Source organism: Euleptes europaea, chromosome 9 (genome assembly GCF_029931775.1).
Source record: "Euleptes europaea isolate rEulEur1 chromosome 9, rEulEur1.hap1, whole genome shotgun sequence".
Lineage (NCBI taxonomy): Eukaryota > Metazoa > Chordata > Lepidosauria > Squamata > Sphaerodactylidae > Euleptes > Euleptes europaea.
The window spans coordinates 68,250,863-68,276,477 of record NC_079320.1 but is presented as its reverse complement, the minus strand read 5'-3'; the positions used below and the strand labels follow the sequence as shown (position 1 = coordinate 68,276,477).

At 42.1% G+C, this 25,615-nt stretch overlaps 1 protein-coding gene across 1 annotated transcript in view; it reads right to left on the bottom strand.

Moving 5' to 3' along the window:
• NFXL1 (nuclear transcription factor, X-box binding like 1) overlaps window positions 1-25,615 on the bottom strand; it is a 72,291-nt gene that overhangs the window by 19,955 nt on the left and 26,721 nt on the right. Inside the window, exons 14-17 of the mRNA XM_056855330.1 lie at window positions 24,349-24,440; window positions 22,922-22,943; window positions 10,515-10,655; window positions 598-764 (exon numbers count right to left, since the gene is read on the bottom strand). Coding sequence (XP_056711308.1) covers window positions 598-764; window positions 10,515-10,655; window positions 22,922-22,943; window positions 24,349-24,440 — 422 coding nt within the window. The remainder of the gene's footprint in view (window positions 1-597; window positions 765-10,514; window positions 10,656-22,921; window positions 22,944-24,348; window positions 24,441-25,615) is intronic.

Below are 25,615 nucleotides of genomic sequence, written 5' to 3'. Positions count from 1 at the left end.
GATTAGACATTTTTGAAAGGAGATAAAATAAATCAATGCATACACTCAGTGACACATAGTTTAACTACTTTCAGATTTGTAGTTGTAGCTGTGTTGCTTTACTGCATGAAGAATCTTTTCCAAATCATAGCTCTCTGGATTTGCTATTTACAAGTCTTTCCCCCCTCTTTATATTAGTGTGATAACACCACATATAACAGTAGAAAGAGCAAGAGTCCAGTAGCACCTTAAAAACTAACAAAATTTCTGGCAGGGTATGAGCTGTGGCTCATGAAAGCTCATACCCTGCCAAAAATTTTGTTAAGTCTTTAAGGTGCTACTGGACTGTTGCTCTTTTCTACTGCTACAGACAGACTAACACAGCTACCCATCATGATCTACCACACATAACAGGCGGGCAAGCAGATGCTATCTTGCTGTCCCACTTAGGGCCCTGAGTGAGACTACTGTATCAATTATCAGAGGAAAAAGGGGATGGGTTTGGAGGGAAAGAAGGGATGGGGGAAAGAGAAGGGAAACCAGGCAACACAGCAACATACATACACAGTACGGTACAACTTTCAAAGCTGAAGCCAAAAGTCTCCTTCAACTACATACATGCATTCGATGTACAGGCTCGTGAGTTTGCAGTGACACTTCATCCGGATCATTTGGGCACATGGTGGGCATTCTCCAGGGTGGCAAGGCAGAGGGCAGGAGTGAGGACAGCCAGGTGGCCGCGGCTTGGAACATCCTTCTTCACACTGAGAGCATTCTTGACTTGCCTAGTAACAATACAATAAAAAGCTGAAAGACAGAATTATTTTGTCTCTGGACAATTCTGAAGTTTAAGGACTAATTTTGTTTCCGCGGGGAATTATCCCCCTCCCCCGAAGAAATTGGCACCTAATAATACTGAAAACTAATTTTCGAAAAGCACAGGGAAGCCTATTGTGTAAAATCATTGTCATCTAGGAATCATAGCCTTCAAGAGAAAAAAGTCTAATATCTGGGTGGGACACTGGAGCGGCACCCCAACTGGGTCAAGAGGTGGAACCCATGCACCCACGGATGGAGTCCACAAAAACCACTCTTTTTCTCTGCAGTGGATGGCTCTTCCAAGTCCTTGCAAATTTTTTGCCACTGGCCCACATGTCTATACTTAATAACAGGTCAACACAGATTGCTCTTATACAATTTGGATTCCCAACTGTGCCACAAGCATAAAGCAAGAACAACGAAGACATTATCGCTTTAAAAGACTTCTGTGCTGTTGCTTTATGATTGCGACGCAGCAAAACGCAGCATAAATATCAAAGCTGCACGCAACACACAAATATGTGCAGCAGACTAAGGAATTAAATGGAACGTTTTCTAGCAAACATTTTTCAGACGGAACGCACCGAGGCGTGGGAGCCTCTATTCTGAAATAATCACTGAATCCAAAGCAGACAGGAACCTAACCTGAGAGGCCACCAAAGTTCATTCTCTCTAGTCTGGAATTTGTATTTTAGCAGCTCTTAATGCTTGTCTACAATCCAAGGTCAACATTATAAATGGGAGAGTTCTTCTCCGGCTTTTAATCAGAACAGGATAATAACTCCTTTCTCTTTTCCTCATCTTCACTTACCTGTCTGTTGCTGTGGCAGCAGGATAGAGGTTAGTATCTCCTTTCTACTCGAGTGCCTCAAGCATTGTTTCAGCAGTACCTGAAGTGCCAGGAATCCAGAGAAATATAGGCTGCAATATACTTGACGTTAGACTATCAGAGCTCTGGGGACTATATTTTCTAGGGGTCCAGCAGTTTGGACACTGCCAAAACAACATCTGATGTATCGGGTGGAGGAGAGTGATAAGAAGAGAAAGAAGTGGGGGGAGGGGCTCCAAATTTTCCTTGTTGTCTCCACAGCCAAGCAAACTAGGATGCATCTGACAACCTGCCCACTGGAGTGTAAAAGCAGCCTCTTTGATTGTTACCTCTCTCTCCTTTTTTAAAACAAACTTTTTTTGCACAGACTAAGGAGACTTTTAGGAGCCCCGTGGCGCAGAGTGGTAAGCTGTAGTACTGCAGTCCAAGGTCTGCTCATGACCTGAGTTCAATCCCAACGGACGTTGGTTTCAGGTAGCCAGCTCAAGGTTGACTCAGCCTTCCATCCTTCCGAGGTCAGTCAAATGAGTACCCAGCTTGCTGGGGGTAAAGGGAAGATGACTGGGGAAGGCAATGGCAAACCACCCCGTAAACAAAGTCTGCCTAGTAAACATCAGGATGTGACATCACCCCTTGGGTCAGGAATGACCCGGTGCTTGCACAGGGGACCTTTACCTAAGGAGACTTTGGAGGAGGCCCTTCCCCATATCCAATGCACAGACATGCAAAAGAAATGGGGAAAGTCAGGGCCAACAAAAAAGCCAATCACCCCAGATCCTCCCAACTAGCCCCTCAAAATGCACATAAACTTACTTCTCTTTTCCAGTATGCACACCCTCAAAAAAACCCAGAAAGCTGGCAACCTTATTATCCTTTGCTTTGCCTCTCTCTGACCTATACCCACATACCTGTCTTTGAGTTTATGACCATTTATGCTTGGGAAGTTTGCGTTGGGTTTGCCCCTCTGCAGATGCATAGTTTTTTGATTTGAATTCTGAAAACTCTATGTATGGGGACTTTTTGCCTCGAAGAAATTCCAGGAGTACCTTGTGATCCATTATGCACCCCCAGAGAAAATGTGGAGCTTCCGAATCCCTCCCCATGAAAACACTGCTTTGTAATTGGCTGTAGTGTATTGTTTTCAAAATCATCACCAGCCCCCGCAAGCCCTGCAGCGGGATTCTTTCATTTTAACTGAACTGAGTGGCCCCAATGTCTGACAGCTCCCACTGTGAAACTGACCAAGGGGGGGAGGAAACATTTACTCAGAAGGAAGTCCCACTAAATCCCATGGTGATTACTCCCAAGTAAGCATGCACAGGATTGCAGATGTCTGAAATCACACACCCACTCCCGCCACCTTTTTCCCCCAGTGGGATTTCAGCGATAAAATGCTAAAATAATATAAATGAAAAGTAGCTAGGGTCACAAGATCCCTCTTCACCACCAGCAGGAGGTTTTTGGGGTGGAGCCTGAAGAGGGTGGGGTTTGGGGAGGGAAGGACTTCAATGCCATAGAGTCCAATTGCCAAAGCGACCATTTTCTCCAGGTGAACTGATCTCTATCAGCTGAAGATCAGTTGTAATAGCAGGAGATCTCCAGTTACTACCTGGACATTGGCAATCCTAAAAGTAGCTGAGGGAAAGACTCGGTGCTCCCTCCCCCATTCAGGCAATTTACCACCAAACTACCTGAATCAAGGGGGGGGGGCAGGAAGGGAGCACTGAGTCTTCCCATTGGCTACTCTTCACGTATATTTATTATTGTAGCTTTTTTTTTTTTGTTGCTAAAATCTCACTAGAAAACAACAACAACAAAGCCAGCCCTGCAGTGGGATTCTTTCATTTATTTGAACCTAGTAGCCATTTTACAGCTAAAGCAGAGATGGAACCCTCCCTGAGATCTTAAAATACACTGCTGAAACTCACCAAAAAGACTTCTTGAGGGGGGGCTGGATGAGGAAGGGACAAGCAAGAACGGGTGTGGGGAGAGAATAGTTTAAAGGAATAGTTAATTATCCTAAACAGATCTACTGCAACTCCTCACAGGCCCCCAGCTTCTTACCACATTGGTATACCATTTGAAAGAAAAAAGATTAGGAATCTGTTACCTCTCCAGTTACAACACCAAGCATTAAGCAACCGTCAACCTTAAAATGGACATCTATGAACAGCCTCGCTATTTAGGACCAATTAAAATCGACTGCAGGAAGGGAAGGCCATTTGCAGCTTTCACTATTGGATTCTGTGTGCTAGAACAGCAAAGTGTCTCTTGATCAGAGTGTTCCAGCGGAAATCTCATTTTGACGTAAGCTCTGATGCACACCTTTATTTTATGTACTTTAAAAATTGAACACAAACACTCCAGTCTATTTCAGGGCACACACCGAAAGGCATCTGGCAGTGGGCGTTAGCAATCCTAAAAAACAAAAACACCCTTCCATAGGAAAGCTCTTTAGGCTGGAATGTGCCACCTTCGCTTTCTAAACATTAAAAACAAGTACTGTCAGCCAACTGCAGAAGAGACTGTGGAGAGAAACAGTTTCTTCGTAACATCCACAATCATGCTCTGTTATAAACAACCGATCCCGGTGTAGTTAAATAAGCTATGTTCTGCATGCAAGGATGCCCACTCTTTGAAAACATAACAAGCTAACTGAGCAATGTTTGTCAGAATTAAAAGAAGTATGTTGGGTATGCTTGAGAATTAGTCAGCGTCATCAAGTCTTTATTGCAGTAGCAAAAAAAAAGAAAAAAAAAAGCCATAGCAGCTTAGCCTAGCGGTTCCTTCAGGAAACCTTGTCAGATAATTGTCTGAACAATCGTTCTATGGTTCGAGAATTAGTCCTGTGTCACAGTTCATTTACATGGTGCTTGGAATACAGGATCGTTCCCCTAATAATCGCCGATCCAGCATGGTGTAGACTTGCAGCACAATCCTAAACATGAATACTCAGAGTAAACTCCATTTAAAAAAGGTAAAGGTCCCCTGTGCAAGCGCCGGGTCATTCCTGACCCATGGGGTGACATCATATCCCGACCTTTCCTAGGCAGACTTTGTTTACTGGGTGGTTTGCCAGTGCCTTCCCCAGTCATCTTCCCTTTACCCCCAGCAACACCTCGGAAGGATGGAAGGCTGAATCAACCTTGAGCCGGCTACCTGAAACCATTTTCCATCGGGATTGAACTCAGGTCATGAGCAGAGCTTGGACTGCAGTACTGCAGCTTACCACTCTGCACCACGGGGCTCCTTAAAACCCCATTTAGTTCAAGGGAATTACTCCCTAAGAAGGATGCTTAGAACTGCAGCATTAGAATAGGGAGACTGTGGTTCAAAGTCCAGCTCAGCCTAACTCAGGGGTCAGCAAACTCATTAGTCAAAAGAGCCAAATATCAACAGTACAACGATTGAGATTTCTTTTGAGAGCCAAATTTCCTTAAACTATATAGGTAGGTACACTGTTTATTAACTTAATAAACTTTAATTAAAGTTTTAATTAAACTATAGCTACACTGAATAAAACTTGATATCATACTTAATAGTGATCTTATTTATTGATAAAAATTAAATTGTAAGTCCCTGCCATTTCCCCCTCCCCGTCTGGAGTTCTCGTCTGGAGGCCTGGTCTACTGCCATAAAAGCCTATTGGTAGACCAGGCCTCCGGCTGAGTCCCATTGGGAGGGCAGGTCTACCCATTGGCTTTCTTGGCAGTAGACCTGGCCTCCGGAGGCCCATAGAAGCCAATGGGTAGACCTGGCTTCTGAAGGGGGACTTTTTCCCCTCCTCCGAGTCCAGGTCTACCGCCAAGAAAGCCAGTGGGTAGACATGGCCTCCCAATGGGACTCAGCTGGAGGCCAGGTCTACCAAAGGAAGCCCGCCCCGCCCAACAGTTGATAGGCGGGCTGGGGAGGCAGGAACTGCTGAGCCGCCCGCCCAGCGTGGCTAGAGGGGAGGGGAGGCTTTAGCCTCCCAACCATTAGGGGCAAGGGAAAGGGGAACCTGGCCATTCTCCACGGCAGGGGCGGGGGAGAGACAGCGCACCCGCTCGCCTGCTCTCTCGCGCTTGCTCTCTCTCTCTCTCTCTGGCGCGCCGGCTCCGCAGCCCGGCTGCCGGCGCGAGCGGGCGCGAGAGCAGGGGCTCTGAACCAAGTTCGGAGAGCCGCACACAACGGGCCAAAGAGCCGCCTGCGGCTCGGGAGCCGCAGTTTGCAGACCCCTGGCCTAACTTACTTCAAAATGTTGTTGCAAGGATAAAAGTACATTATTCAATGTACATCAGACACTGAATTCTGTAAAATTACTCATGGAACTTCGAAGGCACTGAGAAACAATACTACCACTTAGCACTGCTTTCAGTGCTCCATTACATACATGATCTTGTAATAACGGCAGCGCGATAAAGCAGGCCGGTGCTATTAATCTCATCTTAAAAAGAGGGGTGGGCAAAGCAGAGAGAAAAAAGCTCGCCCAAGTCCACCTAGTGAGTTTGTAGCAGAGGCAATATTTGAACAGTGTACCGCTAGACCACAGCTCATTCCCTTAGGCACTATGCTATGTCTAACCTCTAAACTTAGTATTTTTAACCAAATGGCCAGCAGTTTTGCCTTATAATTCACGAGCTAGTCTGCAATAACATGCACAGAATCTTATTATTACTATTATTAGAGCAAGAGCTGACATTAGAAAGAGGCTAAGCAAAGGAAGTTGAATGCCACCAAATGCCAATCTCTGAAAGGTTAAAACTAACAAAATTACTCTGCAACCCTGACTAAGGCATTTGAGAATAAAACAAGCATTTCTTTATTGCTTTCCACCTGCGAACTACCAAGCAAATACTAATTTGAATCACAAAGGTTCCTCTGTTCTAATATCTTGGATAGGAAAAGCCTAAAAACAAACCACTATTTTAGAATGGCTTCAGGTTTTTAGCTCTTACCGAAAGAGTGTATTAAGGGTCACGTACAACAGTACATGGGAAGGTAGGTCGTTTAGAAGTTCTTTGCCAGTATCTACTTTTATGTAATTAAAAAAATATATTAGGTAATCTAGCCAGGAATCTATCTACAAAAGTACGTCAGTAGAATTATACAGTTTACACATGCACATGCACACAATAGTTTTAATGTCATAGGTAGAGCATAATCTTTAAAGGTTAAATATTTTTACTTGTATCAACAGTAACTAGGTTTAAAATTATTTCAAAGGGGTCATTTACTTAACAGATTCTAACCTACTTTAGCACACTGCCCAGGAAACAAATACATTCTTACGAGTGGTTCAGATTTAAAAAAAATCTCATTAAGGAATGTCAGTTATTTAGAGACACGTAATTGAAAGAGTGAAATTGCTGTTGGCTTTCATTCATAAGCTAAGTTTGCCAAAATTCTGTACCTTTCCCCCTTTCTTAACACAACTTTGAGTGTTTCCACATGATGCTGTTAATTGTTCATTTATATTTTATTCTGAGAGCAAAACATTTTCAATTAATCCATTTGTGTTCACAACAATTATAAAGTAGACAATCATTTTTAAAAGGAAATTAAACTGTCATTACAAATACTGAGTCATCTATATCAGCAAGCTCAATATAAAATCACAAGATTATTGCAAGGCAGTACATGTTTCCTTAAATTCACTCTGGTGTTTTTTTTTTTAAAGAAAGGCTACCAGGAAGCAGATGGAGTGCAGTTCAGTTCTACTGAACGAAATCTGCCATCCTAGAAACTTTCTATAATCATTTATCTGAATTTGGAAGTACATGATTTTCCAAGAATGTTGCAAAAAGAACATTGTCTACAAGCAAAAAAAACCCCTGCAAACCAATTCCTCCTCTCTCACTAATACGAATTTTTAAAGATATCGCAAAAAGGTTGTAAGTGTGGTCAAAGGAACATCACACCCATTTCTTTATCTAACTCAGGAGTAACCCACAAAGGGATAAGTTATTTAATGTTTCTTTGCTGAAAACCTCATTCTTTTATTGTCTCTGTATACCATCAAGCAGTACCTTATTTTACTTCTTAATAATATAACAATAATTAATAATTGCTATAATATTATTATTAATGAGATTGAGGCATGCCTGTTTTCTCCATCATGGACTCCTATAGGCGTTCTCCTGGATAAAGAAATTAGAGGGCTTTGGGGAGGCTTACTAGTATGGTTCTGAGAAATGCTTAGACCACAAGATAATCAAAAGGCAGCCCTACATAGATGGCTCACTTTATTTACCAGTGGTAACTTCAGGAAATTCATGCAGGATAAAGGTCTATTAAGTCTTGTAACAACATGTGGTGGAATTACAGTCGCTCTGGAACGGTTATGCCAGGGTAGGGTTCCCAGACCCCCACTGGGAGCAGGGGATCCCCCGCTCTGGGGCCCCTCCCCTGGCACCGATCAGCTGGCTGGCAGAGGTCCCCACGTTGATAGCACGGTGATGACATCACTTCCAGCGTACACCAAAAGTGACACCACCCGTTTGCCAGCACAGAGGCCTAAGCCTCCGTTTCCTGCCGGTAAGTCCCCCACCCCCACCCAGTTGCCAGGGGATACCTGGCAGGGCTAACATAATCAAACCCATTGTGTATGCACACAACAACCAAAAGGTGGCGGCTTGTTGTACCGAGGACTACAAAATCCAGGTACTTAAAAAAATTGCAGCTGGCACCCAACATTTCAAGATGTTTTCCCCAACCCTACCCCGTACCTTTCAAAGATAAACTTTGCACCAAACAACTAATTTTTAATGGGTGGTAATTGGCAGTGGCAGGGCATACTGCAGAAAAGGAAGAACACACAGAGCAATTTTGAATGCTTTATTAGAAAAGGCCTAGTTTTTATGACAATCTGTTGGCTTTTAACTGTGTTTAACAGTAGGTGGTCAGTGCTGGAAACTGAGGTGCATTATTTTTAAGTACAATGATGAACGGTGGATTTCTGTTTTCAATGTGGGCTGCAAAGTACTTTGAATTCTTTTTTTTTTTAATCTAAAAGCATTAGAAATTGAACAAATGCACACCGGTCAAGGCTTGTGGTTGCCCAAAACTCCAGAGACAAAGCTGAAGTGGAGGAGGGTCATAAGTGCCTAATTACACTGGGTCAGTTATCTCACGTGGAAGATAAAGCAGCATGAGAAGATGCGGGTGGGGAAATTAGATGGGGGAGGTGAGGTAAAACCACACAAGGGACATAGGAGCGGGGTGCCTGCTAAAGAAGGAACCATAACCTGAACAGATACACCAAGAGATATTTCTAGTTTGAATTATCTGTACAGCCAATAAGGTGGGGTAACTTATTTAGAATATTACTATGCTGCCTCTTCAGAATCTACATATACAAAGCTACAAGCTGACTTAGTAATAAGACCCACTGAACACAGGACTTCTGATAATCATGCATAGGACTGGTCTGCAATAAAATATTTGTAAACGGTATGCTCATTTAAAAAGTCGTCCAGTTATATTTATTTAAAACGTTTGTGTGCCACCATCCCAGCCAAATAGGGTCCCCCCAGAGCAGAGCTTCTGCTTGAAACAAAGAGTTACTATCAAGAGTTAGGTATGACATCACTCCCTGGAACGTTGTGGTTGGCAGCCATTTTGTGGTTGCGCCCAACAAGTTGCATCAGAATTGCACAGGTGACTGCAGGCTCAAAAGGTTTGGGAACCCCTGCATTACATCCACTACACATCTTTTTTTAAAAAGGGGGGAGGGGGAATAATGAATTACCGAGGGTAGAACAAGGCAGAAAGGAACAAAGTAGTGATCATATGTAAGCAGACAGAGCAGTCACGAGAGGATCTTCAGATCAGTAAGCACGCTGGTTCTGGACGTTTCTACAGGAGACCCAGGAGCACCACCTTACTCTCTCTCTCACCTGCAACTCTATATGCAGTGTGCAAGGCTCAAAACACCATTTAAAAAAAGGATTAAAAATTTAATAAAAGGCAACATCCCTGTGTACCTTCTAACTAATAAATCATGCTTTTCCATGATTACACATGCACTGAATTTCATTGGCTCCACGCCCATTTCCATGGCGATGGCCCAGGAGAGCAAAAAGGTGTTCACTGGGTTTGTTCTCACTGTATCATTAAAGATGAAGTCTTAGCCCTGTAGCTTTTCCTTTGTTCTATTGTGCAGGAGGGTGAGTAGCAGAGGCACGTCAGTTGATGAATGGACAGAAACTACCCCCCCCTTTTTTTAAAATTTAACAATTTTGATCTCCTGCCTGTTTAAACTGGAAAAGCCAGGGAAACATTTTGAGAAAATGCACAGCATGCAATGATCCACGCTGCAGTTCTGTCCGAACTGACAGGGGACACTGAACAAGCATGACAAAGTGAGAAATGGTGGTTTGGGGTGGGAAGAAGCAGTAGGGAAAATTAATCAGGGGCAGGAATCTGTTGGGAGAGAAATATGATAAGAGAAATGTATTTCGAAAAAAGGAAATTAATTGAAAGGAAATGCTTTAGGAAAGAGGAATCTAAAGGGAAATAAATGGAAGAAAGGGGGAGAAATCAATTTTTGGAGAAGGAGAACTACAACTGGGAGAAACTAAAAGGGAAATTAAAGTGTACTGGCAATAGCATTTGTGGGGCACAGAAGTGGTATCTGAGTTGGGCTGTCGCATAAGAATGCTGTACAAAAACAATGGTCCATCTAGTCCAGAGTTTTGTTTTCAACACTGACATGTATGCTTATACACTCCTCTGTCCCACTCTCACACATACCTCCCCACTGTGTCATTTATTGAGAACAGTCAAACTCAAATGAGAAACACAAACTCACGCTTGTTGTATACAAGTCATCGAGTCATATGCATACCTGACTGCAATTCTTGAGAGAAAAGGGGGTATTGCTCCTCTGCAAGAAAGGACACCTTACCTTTTGAACGTCGCTGCCTCCATCTGTTTCGGTAACTTTGTGACATTCCTTCATGCACGTGTGATTCTGGCACTCAAGCAGCCTTCCACAAAATCTTTTACAAGAGTAGGGTACCGCAGCATGACATGGCAATGGACTCACCTAAAAGAAAGGCAGACACTGTAGGCAACTCCCCAAATATTTCAATAGCTTTCATTAAATGAAAATGTAAGCCTAATTTTTTTTTTTTTGCCTTCAAGTCACATCTGACTAATGGCGACCCCTGGTGGGGTTTTTAAGGCAAAAGACATTCGGAGGTGGTTTGCCATTGCCTGCCTCCGTGTCACGACCCTGGTATTCCTTGGTGGTCTCCCATCCAAATACTAACCAGGGCTGACCCTACTTAGCTTCTGAGATCTGACGAAATCAGGCTAGCCTGGGCTATCCAGGTCAGGGCACGGCTTCTAATTATTTAGTCATAAGACTGTTATTAATATATGATTGCAAAAACCGTAATTTTACTAAATGGAACATTTTGATCATCATCAAAATCAAACCCGTAGATAATCCCGGTAGGTTACTTGGAACCACTACGTCTTTTGTAAGGTAAAAGGGACAGTACAGATATATCCACAAGAAAATACACAGGAACTAACCTTATGTTTACATTAAAAGCAACCAAACAAGTCATTACTAAAATCAAAATAAGTATTTGTCATCAGATAATTCCATAAGATATTAGTGTTAAACATGATATTGTTAATGAACAGAAAAGTAACTGAGCACAGAATAAACCACATTTCATCTTGAATAAACCCTAGCTAATAAATCAAAATATGGAGGTTTAGGCAATCTGGTTTTTTGTAGGACACCTGCACAGGAACTAGGAGGTTACCTTCTGCTCAGAAAATCTGGTCTTACAATGTGAAAAAAATAAAGAAGTATAATAGAATATGTTTATCAAAAAAACTCATATCAAGGAGATGATTCCATAAATGCTGTTATCTAAATTACAGAATCTTTTCATAAAATTCACAAATCACTGCCAATAAAATGAAAATAATCAAGTGTATAAATTTTCTGTCCCTTAAGAACACAGTTATTTTACTTATTTCAACAATTTTCTGTTCTTTAGTCAGGAAATTAGGCTGGTGCCAATCCACATCGTAGCTGAGGTTAACAAACTTGAAAACATCCCTTGATGCTCCTTCTGCACCATTTCTTCCAGAAAAGCAAGTAGTTTAATGAATGGGTCAGAATATAAACTATACTTTATACCTTTATATGTGTAGTTCTTAACCCTACGTTATATTATTGACAGGAATTTTTGCTGAGACATTACAAGTTTAGAGTAACATTATTCTTATTTACAGTCAGCCAAGACTTTTGCATTCTGACCGGCCTCGATTTCTTTTCTCTCCCTCTCTCTCTCTTTTTATTGAGAGGGGCATATTTTGCATCTTTTTCTATAATGGGTTGGATCCTGTGGAGCATTTCTACAGAAGGAACGCTTTCTGTTAGCAGAGTAGAAGCCCGCCTTGGGATCCACAAGCTGATGAGACGAGTACGTTTTCTAAAATTTAAATTAAATGTAAATCAAAAACATGCACTTCCATGACCAACCGGACCTCAGACATCAAAGGACACAGAAGATTTGTCTCTCTGAACTGCAGTGCGTTGGCAGGCTCAAATGAGGAGGATACATGAACAGAATGAAGTGTACCACTGCTGACTTCATTCTTCTACCTGCATGGGCAGCCCATCCTGAGGGGGAGGGCTGCGCCGGGGAGGTTTCACCCCCCACACACTGAAGCCAACACCTTGCCCTTCCTTGCAAGCCCCGTGGAACCCCTCCATAGGGTCCCACGGGGCTACGCCACCTCAAAGGGTGGCAGTGCAAGTAAGGGCAAAGGGGGCGTTCCCGGGTCAAAAGGGCTTAGGAGGCCGGCTAAACACGGCTCCTCCCCCGGACTGGCCCGGGAACTCCCCTGGGAGGCCGGCGCACAGAGGTGCCCTGTCTGGACGTCGGCACAAGGCTGTGCCGGCGTCCCTGACTGGCGTGCATGCCCCCCTGCTGGCATCTGTACCCCCCTGGGCAGTGTAAGTGGCATGGGTGCTGGCGCAGGGGCCCCGGACGCTGGTGCAGCCCCTTCCTGGCCTCCTACGGACTTTCGTCCTTTTGGGCTCAGGGATGGGCTGTAAGTATACCATCTTTGGTGACAATGTGAAAGCAAGGCAGCCTCAAAAATGCCTGCCTAGAAGTCAGCATGTACATTCACCGATCCCTTCAGCCATACACTGGAACAGAGCAAGAGGCCAACCCCCCACCCCCGATGTCCGGGAGGCAATGTGGTGTACTTTTTGGTCCCAGAATAAATGGATATTTCTCTACACCCACAACTTTAGCGCACACTGACATAACACCTGTTCCTCTGGGAGCTGAACCACCTGCATGTTGCTAAACACGTTGAAAAGCAGAAACACTCCCCGGGGGATAGTGAGGGGGAAAGTTTCTAAACGTAGCAACATGTGAGAAAAGAAAAGGAGCGGCGGATGTCTCATCACGGCAGGTATGTGCCAAAGGGATCTGTTTAAGGAGCGCATGAAATGTGGGAGGAAGGAACCAAGGAAGGAACTACGCTGGATCTCCAGCCTTTAAAAAAATTAGACAGATTCTTACAGCTTCACACCCGGTATTCCCCCCGCCCCCACTGGTCTTTTGGGCAGAGAATCGGACAGAGCCACTTCGGCTAGCTCAAACAACCCGGCTGCACAAGACATTCTGTGAGTTTATACACTAGGAACAATTTCCATGCCTGAAGGAACGGAATTTAAAGAACGCTTTGAAGTTCTTCTATCTTCTGCTTAACTGCAGTTCTTTCATCATTACTTCTGCTAAAAATAAACACAAATCCAAAACTTCAAGGTAGCTTATGCAATGAAGATAAACGGGGGAAATGGATGAACAAGCCAACAGTCGCTTCCCCAAAACAACCAGGATGATAAGCCATCATTTCCAGGGAAGCGGTTCAGTAAAATAAAGTAACCCTTAATGAACAGGAGGTATGTTCCTTTGTTTCTGGGGGGGGGGGGGAAAGGTTGCTAGCTCCGGGCTAAGGAGTTCCTGGAGATTTGGTGGTGGAGACTGGGGAGGGGAGGGAACTCAGCAGGGATGTGATGTCATAGAGTCCACCTTCTGAAGCTGCCATTTTCTCTGGGGGAACTGATCTCTGTAGCCTGGAGATCACTTGTAATTAATCCATCACTGGAGGTTAATCTAAAATGTAGTTGGGAAGCTCCTTGGGTTTAAGCCAAAATCAAAGGAGAAAACATTGCAGCAAACATTTGGGGAGGATCAAAAGAATATTAATTTGTACACTCTATAATGTGTGTGTGTGTGTCTCTCTGTGTGTAAAGTGCCATCAAGTCAACCCCCTTAGAGTTTTCAAGTTAAGAGACTAACAAGAGACCAACATAGACAACCACAAAACAATGTGTGTGAAGATACAAAAGGACTTGCAGAGATGGTCTAAACTAAAAATTTCATGGCTAGGAAGAATTTCTACTATAAAAATGAATTTATTGCCAAAATTTAATTTTCTATTTCAGATGTAACCAATCTATATACAGGAGGGGGGGGAAACCCTTGAAGGAATGGCAGAAACAGATAAATAAGTTAATACGGAATGGCGAAAAGCCAAGAATCAGATTTAAAGTTTTACAAGATGAGAAAAAGAGAGGAGAGGCTAGCAAGTACCAAATATTATATTATATCATCAAGCAGCTGGTCTGGTTTGGATTGTGGATTGGATTAAAAACCTGGAGTAAAGAGTAATAAAATTAGAAATGGCAGATTTGGAAGAAGGTTTACCTCTGGACTAAAAAATCGATTAAAAAATACAATGCAAAATAGCAGCTACATAATTAGAGATGGACTATTCAGAATCTGGGAATCTACCTGAAGATAAGAATCTGAGGAAAAAAATAATGATTATATAACTAATGGAGATATGATAAACTCTCAAGAAGAAATCAAGTCTTGGCAAAAAGATGAACAATGAAGACAAAAAAAGTACAATGGCTACTATAATTCCATCTAGTCTCAAGATTAAAAAAGGACACCCACACAGCATGAGAAGCAATAATGGAGCTGACTGAATTTGAGAAGGTGATAATGCAGCAAAAAGGACATTTATTAGGATGAATTTATAAGGTGTTACTTCAATTTGACACAGAAACAGGACAAGTTAAAACATGTAAAGTTTGATGGATGCAAAACTTTGAGGAAGAAGTATCTCTCCAACAATGGAAAACTTTATAGACAAAAGATACAAAATTTAAAGCCAGCCAAACATTAAGAGAAAGTTGGTATAAAGTGTTTCATCAGTTTATATTACTCCAAAAGATATCGAGAAGATGGACAAGAACTATAAAGGGAATTGTTGGAAATGTAAAGAGGTGGACAGTGTTCTTTGTCATACATGGTGGACATGGAAAAAAACACAAAGAAATATGAAAAATACATGCTCAAATCCAGAACATTGTAAAAATTAAATTTACTATGGAAGCCAAGAGTATGCTATTGGGCATTTTACAAAGAAAATTCCAAAAATAACGGAATATTTGGAAAATATTGGAAGAATTGTTCAGATATATGATAACAGCAGCCAGAATAACAAAATACTCCTTATTTTTACCTAGCAATGTAATATGATGTTACTGTGTTGCAAGTTTCCCTGACCCCCGTCTGTTTCATTGGCTGCCTCTTACAGAGGCAGGAAAACTTGCAATGCAATTGTCAACCCATCGCATGTTTACCGTTATGAAATGTACCCGGGAAAGAGGAGATGAAATGGGGCTCCTGCATTCAATACCAGCAACGCATTGTAATGTTGACTGTACTAATTTAGACAAGAAAGCCACAGGAACGAAGACACAAAGACAATCGTGTATAAAAGAGTGGGCACTGCCTACGCACTAGATCCATCATCCAAAATAACATAAAGGGTTAAGGAGAAATAAGGCACCAGAACATTAAGCCAAATGTTCAAAATTAAAGTATCACTCAGAATAGCTTTGCCATTAAAGAACAAAGGTCTGGCTGTATGTAAACACCAGCAGGGCCGCAAGAATAATCCCATTATAATAAGAAAATAGTATCTAAAATTATTTCTGCTGCAACACTTACAGCCAAAACCTGAAATCTGCTTTACCGGCAAATCAGCTCTTACAACAGAGCATCCCAATGGCATTTGAGGCCAACGCAAGTGTCGAGGAACAAGGAATATGTTAAGCGACCAAATACAATGTTACTGGAACATATTATCAACAAGCATATTTTTCTAATTTGCATTGGACAAGTGGATCTGAAGAGAAATTTGCTCTAATATTATATAGTACCATAATCTGCACAGAAACAATAAGGCTTATAGTCTAAAAAGACAGAATGAAAACACAACTAAGAAACGCAAGAGGAAAGAAAAGCAGTTAAGAAACACATGCTGCTTAGCACCCATGAAGAGAAGCCGCGTGAATGCTAGTTGGGGGATAGTTTCATAAAAAGGACAAGGCATAAGAGAAAGGGTACTGAGACCAGAGGACCTGTGCCCAGGTAACATGATATCCAAACAAAACAAAAAAGCATGGGGGAAAGGACAAAGAAAAAGAAAGGAAACATTCAGAGGAATGAGAACACTTTAAAATCAGAGGTTTAAAAATAAGAAAGACAGGGAGGAAGGAGTACCAAAATGTGACAAAGCAAGGAACAGAAAAAACAAGACAAGTAGAATAGACGAGAAAAGGGAATGGCGACGAGAAATCCAAAGCTGGTTGCTATCACCAAAGGAAGAACTGACCATGAAGTCGTAGCAGAAGAGATGAAATTTACAAAACTGACAGCTGCAGATGACAGGAGTGAAAAATCAAAACTGGGCACCTACAAAGAAGAGAAGGTTGTAGCAGAGCTGAAAGTCAAAGAGAAAAAGGACTTAAAAAGAAGTACTGCATAATTTAGGAAACCTACCGGCCCGAATGACGTTTAATGCAATCCACAAAGCCCAGAGTCAGAAGTTACTTGCATGTTCATACGTCCAAGGCTTCTCAATCCCACCCTCCTTAGAGAGTACCCAGAATTTGACATGTAAATGCATTTTAAGACTAACGGTGCTCCAGTCTAGGCCCACTGAACTCAACTGGCTTAGACTGGAGTAACTGCATAGGATTGCACTGTAACTACAACTGTGCTAAAATTGTTCTAGACATTGTATGAAGTTTCTTGATGAAGTCTAAGACAGCAATGTAATGCTACACTCTGTGCCAAGAAATGTAAACTAACGAACAAGCAGTTAATATAATTTGGAGGCTATCCCGCTAAGAAATATGCAACTTGTTTCTCTTTGCAAAATAAAAGTTTTTAATAAATTATAAATTATACTTTTAAAAAGTCCTAGCTTTCAATCTTCAAGCCACCACAAGTTGGCACGTACAATATGCTACAGCTATGAGAAATTAGACTTGTCTACCAAATCACAGTTAAAAACCATCAGTGTGACAGCCAAACACGATCGGGTAGCAGCTGTGATTTGGCCACTTCATTACTGGCCTATAATTTGATAATTAAAACTGGCATGCTTGCTTTGCAGTTCCTAGCAATCTAAAAATGAAAACTCTGAACTAATACCATAGGAGGTGCGATTTATTTATTTCAAGGGAAGAATCAACATCAAAGGCACTAGCAATTGCTAGTATCTTTAATGCAAACGGTAAGAAAATCGTACATATTATAGAATACGAGGCCTAACATTAGTAGCATTGATATTGTGTCCATGCTGGCAGAGTTAAGACCAAATCTAAATGTCTTTTGTTGGGCAAATTAATAGGAATTTTGCCCTTAGTGTCTCAGAACTTTGCTCTTAATGAAATGCACAAACTAGCATTAAGGACCTAAGGTAGGTAATAAGCATGACCACCTTAACTTGGAAGAGTTCAACATATCTATACAAGAGCATAAAAGATGAGTCTCTCTCTCTCTCTCTCTTGCTCTCTATGAGTTCAGGAAGCTGCTTAACCAAAGCAGACTGATTCATCCAGCCTAGCGCTCCAACTTACAATGGCTCTCCACATTCTCAGAGAGGGGTCTATTTCAGCTATGACAGTTACAACACCAGCGGAGTTCTCCAGATGAAACACCAGAGGCTGAACCCAAAATTTTTATCTATCAAAATTAGCAGGTATACCTCATTATGGTACTATACCCGTTTAAATTCTCTGCTTCACCTTTTTTGAGCTTCAATAACAAGGAACTACAGATGATGACTGGACTGCCTCTATGTTCTTTGCAAGGCATTTGAGAGTACAAAGGAAGGTGATGCTTTCAGTGGAGGTCTGGCCGATGAAAACAGCAGAATGAGAAAGCAGAATGCTGAGATAACAGGACAGAATGCACTATTTCAGAGAGCAGGTGTGATTTATTATGAATCCTCCTCTACATGAAAAACTCTCTGCAATAAAAATTATACCATGACAAGGACAGGACTAGGATTGAACATTTACCCCTGATATACTACTTCTGTTTGGAAGGAGTCCCCCCACTTTCAGCATGAAAGAACACTCCAAAGTGGTATCCTCCACCTATAGTCTGAAGTGGTAAGGTCCAGTCTACCAACAGCATTTTACCCTCTTATTCTGCTGGATGCATCAACCCAACCTGTCATTTATTTAGTTAAAGAATAGACTCTCTTGTTGCATGGTGGCAACAAACTAGCTCCCACAATGGGACAAGTAAAAAGAAGATAAGAGTAACCCAAGATCTCAAATCAATCGAGCAATGAAAGATGGCTGCAGATGAGTCTGGGAATATGAAACATCTTCTGCAATGCATCAGGCCAGTATAAATGTAAACCTTTTCATGTTGAAAATATTGTCGAAGGCTTTCACGGTCAGAGTTCATTGGTTCTTGTAGGTTATCCGGGCTGTGTAACCGTGGTCTTGGAATTTTCTTTCCTGAAGTTAGTTCTTTCTTAAGTTAGGTCACAAGGTCTACCGGAAACCCACTCACACAGATCACTACTTACACAAAAACTCCAAACACCACCCCCGACAGAAAAGAGGAATAATCAAAACATTAATGGACCGTGCAAGACGGATCTGTGAACCACAGTTTCTCAAGGAAGAAACTAATCATCTAAATCACGCACTGCTAGCAAACGGCTACTCCAAGAATGAAATCAGAAGGGCCATTAAACCAAACAAAAATCAGAAAACTCAGGAAAAACATTCTCCCATAGGAAAGGTATTCTTGCCATTTATTAAAGGAGTCACTGATAGGATGGAGAAACTTTTGAAAAAACATAACCTACAAACAGTGTTTAAACCCACCAAGAAAATACAACAAATGCTACGATCAGCAAAAGACAAAAGAGACCCCCTCACCTCTGCAGGAGTATATCGTATACCTTGCAGCTGTGGAGAAGTTTACATCGGGACCACAAAACGCAGCATACAAACAAGGATAAAAGAACATGAAAGATACTGCAGACTTGGCCAACCTGAGAAATCAGCAGTGGCTGAACATGGACTGACACAAACAGGACACAGGGTCTTATTCCAAGACACTGAAAGACTGGACAATTCTACCAACTATTTTGTCAGATTGCACAGAGAAGCCATTGAAATTCATAAACATCAGCACAACTTTAACAGAAAAGAGGAGAGTTTAAGAATGAATAAGGCTTGGCTTCCTGTTCTAAAAAACCTCCAGACTAACAAAGACAACATTCAACAATAGCCATGCAGATTAGTTTTGGATTACACACATTAACAGATCACTTCAGGATACAATGGTTCCATATTAACATACCATACCTCATTAGCACATTATCTTGATACTTAGGACAATGATTAGCACATTACTTTTGCAGGACAATACTCAGCTCAAACCCAACCCCTTTCTGACTATATATTACTCTTCCTACACCCTTGACACTGAGACACTGTCCTTCAGTGTTAATCCTCTGAAGATGCCTGCCACAGTTGCTGGCAAAACGTCAGGAAAGAAAATTCCAAGACCACGGTTACACAGCCCGGATAACCTTTTCATGTTGGTTTCTGCCAAAACCCATTTAGCATATGTCAGGATCAGGCGTTTACCCCTAGCATCCTTCAAAAGCAAATTCATCCAGGCAGGTAGCTGTGAGGCAATAATACTTTATTAGGAGCAATAAGGTAAATTAAAAGAACTGACTGTCTACAGAACGAAGAAGGCTGCTAATGGCAAGACATGGGTAGAATACATGGTTAAAAGCACTCCAGCTAGTGAAAGGAAATCAAAGTGAAACAAATCCGAGATAACAATTCCCAGGGCAAGGTAGACAACACAACAGCTGTGGATTGCAGGCTGAGTGAATAACAGGATAACAGGATGGGAAACTATACACAAAGTTTCTAGCATGTGAACCAGATCTTGACCTGAAACCAGAGTCTGGCCTGGTCCTGCCAAGAGCCCTTCTTCAGGTGACTTTAGTCAGAACCTGACAGCATAATTCAAATGTAAAAGCCACCTATTGGTTTGTTGCTATGCAAGCCACCCTGGGGAATCCTGGCCCTACATGTGACTTCCTCTGTCTCTCACACGTGATGATCTAGTTAAAGATCTTCAAGTCATGGCAAATGGTTGTTTTTATTAGGTCTGAATCACAAATGATAATCTGGGCTCTTCCGCTGCAAACCAGGATTCCAAACCATGGTTTAATTGTGGCTTGACATTCTGGCACAGAGAACATTTCAAATCAGTTTGAGGATCAGATGTTAACAGTCAAGTTGCTGCAAATTCAGAAGTATTTCATTAACTGCCCGTGTGCAAGAAGAGGAGAGAGAACATATGCCCAGAGATCCCACAGACTTATTTCTATAAGACAAAATGTAGTTTGGCATTACCGCCAAACACTGCAATTTACCATAAAACGTACATAAACAAATTCAGCTTAACCTTCTCAAAACGCACTTGCATGACTCTTATATGGCTTGCCTACTAAAATTTTGCTGGTCCACTACTGTGGAAGTTCCTATCTAAGCATTTGTTTTAAAGCGCAGGATACTGCATACGAACAAAGCATTAGAGGGTGAGTGTTTTGCTTGAGCTCTCACATTATCCAGTAGGATCAAAAACATGGTTTTAATAATGTGGCCCAAACAACAGAGGCTGCCAAGGCCAGGCTGCATTCCTGAGATCATCTCTTTTCAGGTCTGGAAGAAAACTATTGTCTGACCGGCTGTTTGGTCAAAATTATATGATTACGGCTGCAATCTTGAAGGGGGGGGGGCAAAGCTCCTTAGGAGCCGGCGTGACCCCCGGGGTTAAGGGGCACGTATGCCATTCCAGGGGCAAACTTGCTGGTGTCAGGGAGCTGCGGAGCTGTGCCGGCACCCACCACCAGCGCAGCAATGCAGCTGGGAATTCCCAGAAGGGAAAGCCCACATTGACATGGGGGGGGGGGATTCCCGGGGGCGTAGCTGCTTCTAGGCAGCTTCCTAACCCCTTTCGCCCTGGGAACTCCCCCTCATGTTGCGACATTGCTATGCCACCTTTTTTGGTGGCATAGCCTTGCTGTTTTCAATTGAGGTATTTTCTTTTATTTCATTTTAAACATGTTTTTAATGTCTTTTTGGTGGCTGAGAAGCCTCTGTGGAGGCAGCATGGCTACACCGCTCCCAGCCACTGCCTAACTCCCCCCCCCTTCAGGAATGGGCTTCCCATGAGCTATTAATGACCAAGATCAATTCTCCTGGCATATCCTTATCTGAAATTGTATAGGACGCATTTTACAATACTGCTCCATTGTACAAAACAGCTACAGATCAAAAAGTTCCTGCACCTTCCTGGGGTTAAATCAATGTATTCCAACTGTATTTAGTTCAAGAATTGTGTCTTCACTGATTTACACAAATTATACTCTGCAGAAGCCAATAATCACATCACAAGCCCACAAAAAAGTACATATAAATTGAATTTCTTCCGAACAAAGGCCTGTCGAGTTCATGCTCATGAGCTGAAGATACTGACCTGAGACCAAATCAAAAGGATATCATTTAATTCCTAGCTCCTGAAACCTAATAACCAAATACAACATAAGCAGAAGCAAGGATGTTCCATAACTGGAATTGCGTGTGGCAACCGCATATAGGGTTGAGATACTGCTGTCGGAGCAAGTAATGATTCCAGTTGGAAACCAGGTTCATATATGCAGGAGAATGAGCTGGTAAAGAACGGGCAAGCTGGACTGCAGGTGGTGGATTCCAGCTTGGAATTTTCCTTCTTATTAAAAAACGACAGAGGAAGGGTCTCCCCCACTCCCTTTTATTGCTGCACTGGTATTTTTTAACATATGAGAACATTTCAAAAGACGATTCTCCAAGTAAAGTCTGAAGTGGCAAGTCTACTTACATTTTAGGTCTATGCCACTTCACTCTCCTGCATGATAAATACATACATACAATATATATATATATTCCCTCCTAGCATACTTCTGAAATATGTTAATTGGAATAGATCCTACCAGATGATATTTTGCTCAATCTCTTCCAGTCCTCCCTCTTTTGCCTGTATAAAGGCTGATAGCATTAAGTCCATTGTGCTTAGAGTCTTCAATCAATCTCTTACCCAATGCTCAAAAACCATAACTGTCCACATCTTTTAATGTTTTGAAACAGCCCACAGACACATATTAGTATAGCTTAATTCAAGACAGAGAACATGCTTGTTTCCATTTATACCAGAGAACGTGAAGACACTTCAGACAAAGAAATCACCACCAGATCCCAACAGGCCTCATTATTCAGCTGCAAACTATAATATCCACTGCATTACAATCTCAAAGCTACCATGCTCTTGATATTTTACTGTACACTTCATATTTGCCAACGTGACAGTTAATACCAACATTCAAAACATCATTTGCAGATGCTCCCAGAACAGCCAAAAGATTTAATCAAGCCAACAAGTATAAACTGTACCAGAAGAGATCATTTAAACATTTCTAAACAATTTGGAAAAGCTATAAAGTACTAGTCTCTATAAAACTAAAGCTCCTCCTAAATCATTCAAGTAAACACTAACAGAAGAGCATTTTATCAGCATTCCACATTGCCTGAAACACAATGTCAGAAGTTTAAAGTTGCATCAAGATTAATTAGAAATTCACTCTTACAAATATCCCACAACAATTTTTGCAATGCTTTTGTTGGAAAAAACTAGAAAATCTCAAATGAAAAACAATTTTTGGGTCTCAACGAAGTGGCAAAACGCTTGCAGTTGCGAGGAAACCTCATGTCAAATCAATTGAATGCTAAGGTTTCACTTTGAAAACTTTTATTAAAATCCAATTATGCATGGCTCTGATGCGCTCCAAAGGATGATAGCTATCATAACTCACCTCATGTTTCCCCAAGCATTGCCTGTAAATATACAAAGGTGAAGAAAAGTCAAAATAATTTGAATATTACTGCTTGGTTTAATCAAGCACCTGAAGTTCAGCACAAGACAACACTGCAGGTTTCAGGACAGTCAACATATATCCTAAGATCGTAAGCCTTAAGTGGTTTAATCTAATCAAATAACATTTCAGTTGATTGGTAGCATTTTCAAATCTGAGACCAGGGCACACAAACGTACTTTTGAGGACTTTTTGGATCCAGTATATTTCAATACAAAATGGAAAAGAAATAGTACTTTCTAACAATAAATGATAGCTTGTATTTAGGGAATTGGGAGTCCTCTTTAAAAAGGCAATCAAATTGATGTTTTGACAAATTTAAGTTTAATGGGAGTTAAAAGGTAAATGATTAATCAATTAAAATTCTTTAATGGCTGACTGCCCTTGCCCCAGCAACATTTGTAGGATAACCAGCAGTATTTTCCTCTTACAGCACATTCCTGAGCTGCTGGCGGCCAGGGACGGAGTGGAGGAGGCGCTGCTGTGGCGCCTCCTAAGCCGTCCCATGGCTGCCAGCAGCTCGAAAAAAGCCTTTGAAAGGCTTTTTTCTGTTAAAATGGGGCTTTTCGCTCCATTGAGAAAAGCAGGACCAGCCTCGCTCTTCTTGCCGCCGGCATACCTTGGGCAAAAGGGGACAGGAGGCTACCTAACAGCAGCTCCTCCCCCCAGCCCACCCTGGGAACGCCTCCTGGGACTCCGGAACACCGGCGCGGGCCTTTATGTCAGAGGGACGCCGGTCGGAGGCCCCGTCGGTGTCCCGGGGTGGCACTGTTGCGGCAGCGCCCGAAGACCAGCGTCTGGGCCTCCCCGCCGGCGTTGGGGCCACTAATACTGGCATAAGTAGCCTGGACACCAGCACAGGGGGGGCCTAACGCCAGCGTAGCCACTTCATGGCCTCCTAAGGGCTTTTGCCCTCAAAGGTCAGGAATGCGCTGTTAGAATCTGAGATGCAGAAAATGACCGGCCCATGCTGCAAAATTGTGGGGATTAAATTTCTTGAAATAAGGAATTTGCTGAGGAGTGTTCTACAGTGGTTAGTGTGTAATAGTAAGAAGATCCAGGTTTAAATCTCTACTCGGCAATAAAGTTCACTTGGGCCAATAAATAAAAATATAAATATGAAACACAAACAGGCAAAAGTTCTCATTTTAGATTTAGAGTCCATGTATGTACCAAACTAACAGTGCACTCCTTTTGCCTGAAAAACCTGTTTAGTCATTTTAATTTATTCACTGGGCTCAGGAAACAGCTTTTCGTATAACAAAAATTCACCAACAGTACACATTCCAGTGGAATGACGGAATAAAAGTGCCATGTCATTCACACACGTGGAAATATTAAATTTCAAAGCATATTTTCATACTCACGTTGGAATCGGAACCTGACAGGGAGGGCAAGGTAATGCAGTCTGAATAAAAACAGGCTCAGATGACTGTTCCCACGGGCCTGCAGGCTGGGGCTAAGAGGAAATATATATACACATATATAACAAAGTTATTACACAGCAGATACTACGATATGGCTAAAGTCAACTACTAACATCCAGGAAGCCCAGAATGATTTCTTCCTCCACAAGAAGTGTCTGACTCGCTAGAGAATACACAGGCAATGCTTCAAACAGCAGCAATTAAATACCAAAGTAACCTATGATGACTAATCAGTTACTGAAGTCGCTGTAATAGGGTGGGTACAATTTCCACCCAGGTCCAGCCCACATCAGTTCAGCAACATCTAAGAGAGTCAGCGTGGTGTAGTGGTTAAAAGCGGTGGTTTGGAGCAGTAGACTCTGATCTGGAGAACCGGGTTTCATTCCCCTCTCCTCCACATGAGCAGCAGACTCTAATCCAGTGAACCGGGTTGGTTTCCCCACTCCTACACATAAAGCCAGCTGCGTGACCTTGGGCTAGCCACAGTTCTCTTTGAACTCTCTCAGCCCCACCTACCTCACAGGGTGTCTGTTGCGGGGAGGGGAAGGGAAGGCGATTGTGAGCCAGTTTGATTCTCCTTAAAAGGTAGAGAAAGTCATAATATAAAAACCAACTCTTCTTCTTCTAAAATAGGGAGCAGGTGATACCTGCACCCCTCCCTGCTAACTGGCGGCACAAGAAAAGGAAATAATCCCATCATCCCCTCCCCTCCAATGTAGTCTCTCGCCCCCTTTAAAACACTACCGAATCACTTCATAGGGCTGTTGTAAGGATGAGATTATGAAATAATGTTAAACCCACTCAAGTATAGGATCAGTCTACATATCTAAACGTTTAATTAAACATTAAATACAACCACTTCTCCAAAACAGATTCCCCCAATTTACTAAATGCTTTTATTGGTTGTAGTTTGTTTGTTTTTTGAAGATGGCGCTATAAATTATGCAGGCAGTTTTAGATCAAGAAAATCCAGAGCAAAGTTGGTTATATGGCTTCTTTCTAATCAGACAACATAAGGCCTCTAGGAGATTGCCACAAATGATGCAGTGAATATTAAATCCCTCCTGAAATTTGAAAGCATTATCGAACACGCTGATATGCAGGAACATACCAACACTTCTGTGAGGGGAGAGAGAGGGAGGAGATGAGAAAGAAAAGAAGGGAATTCAGACTGGTTTCTAGGAACAAAATATGTTAATAACTGTCC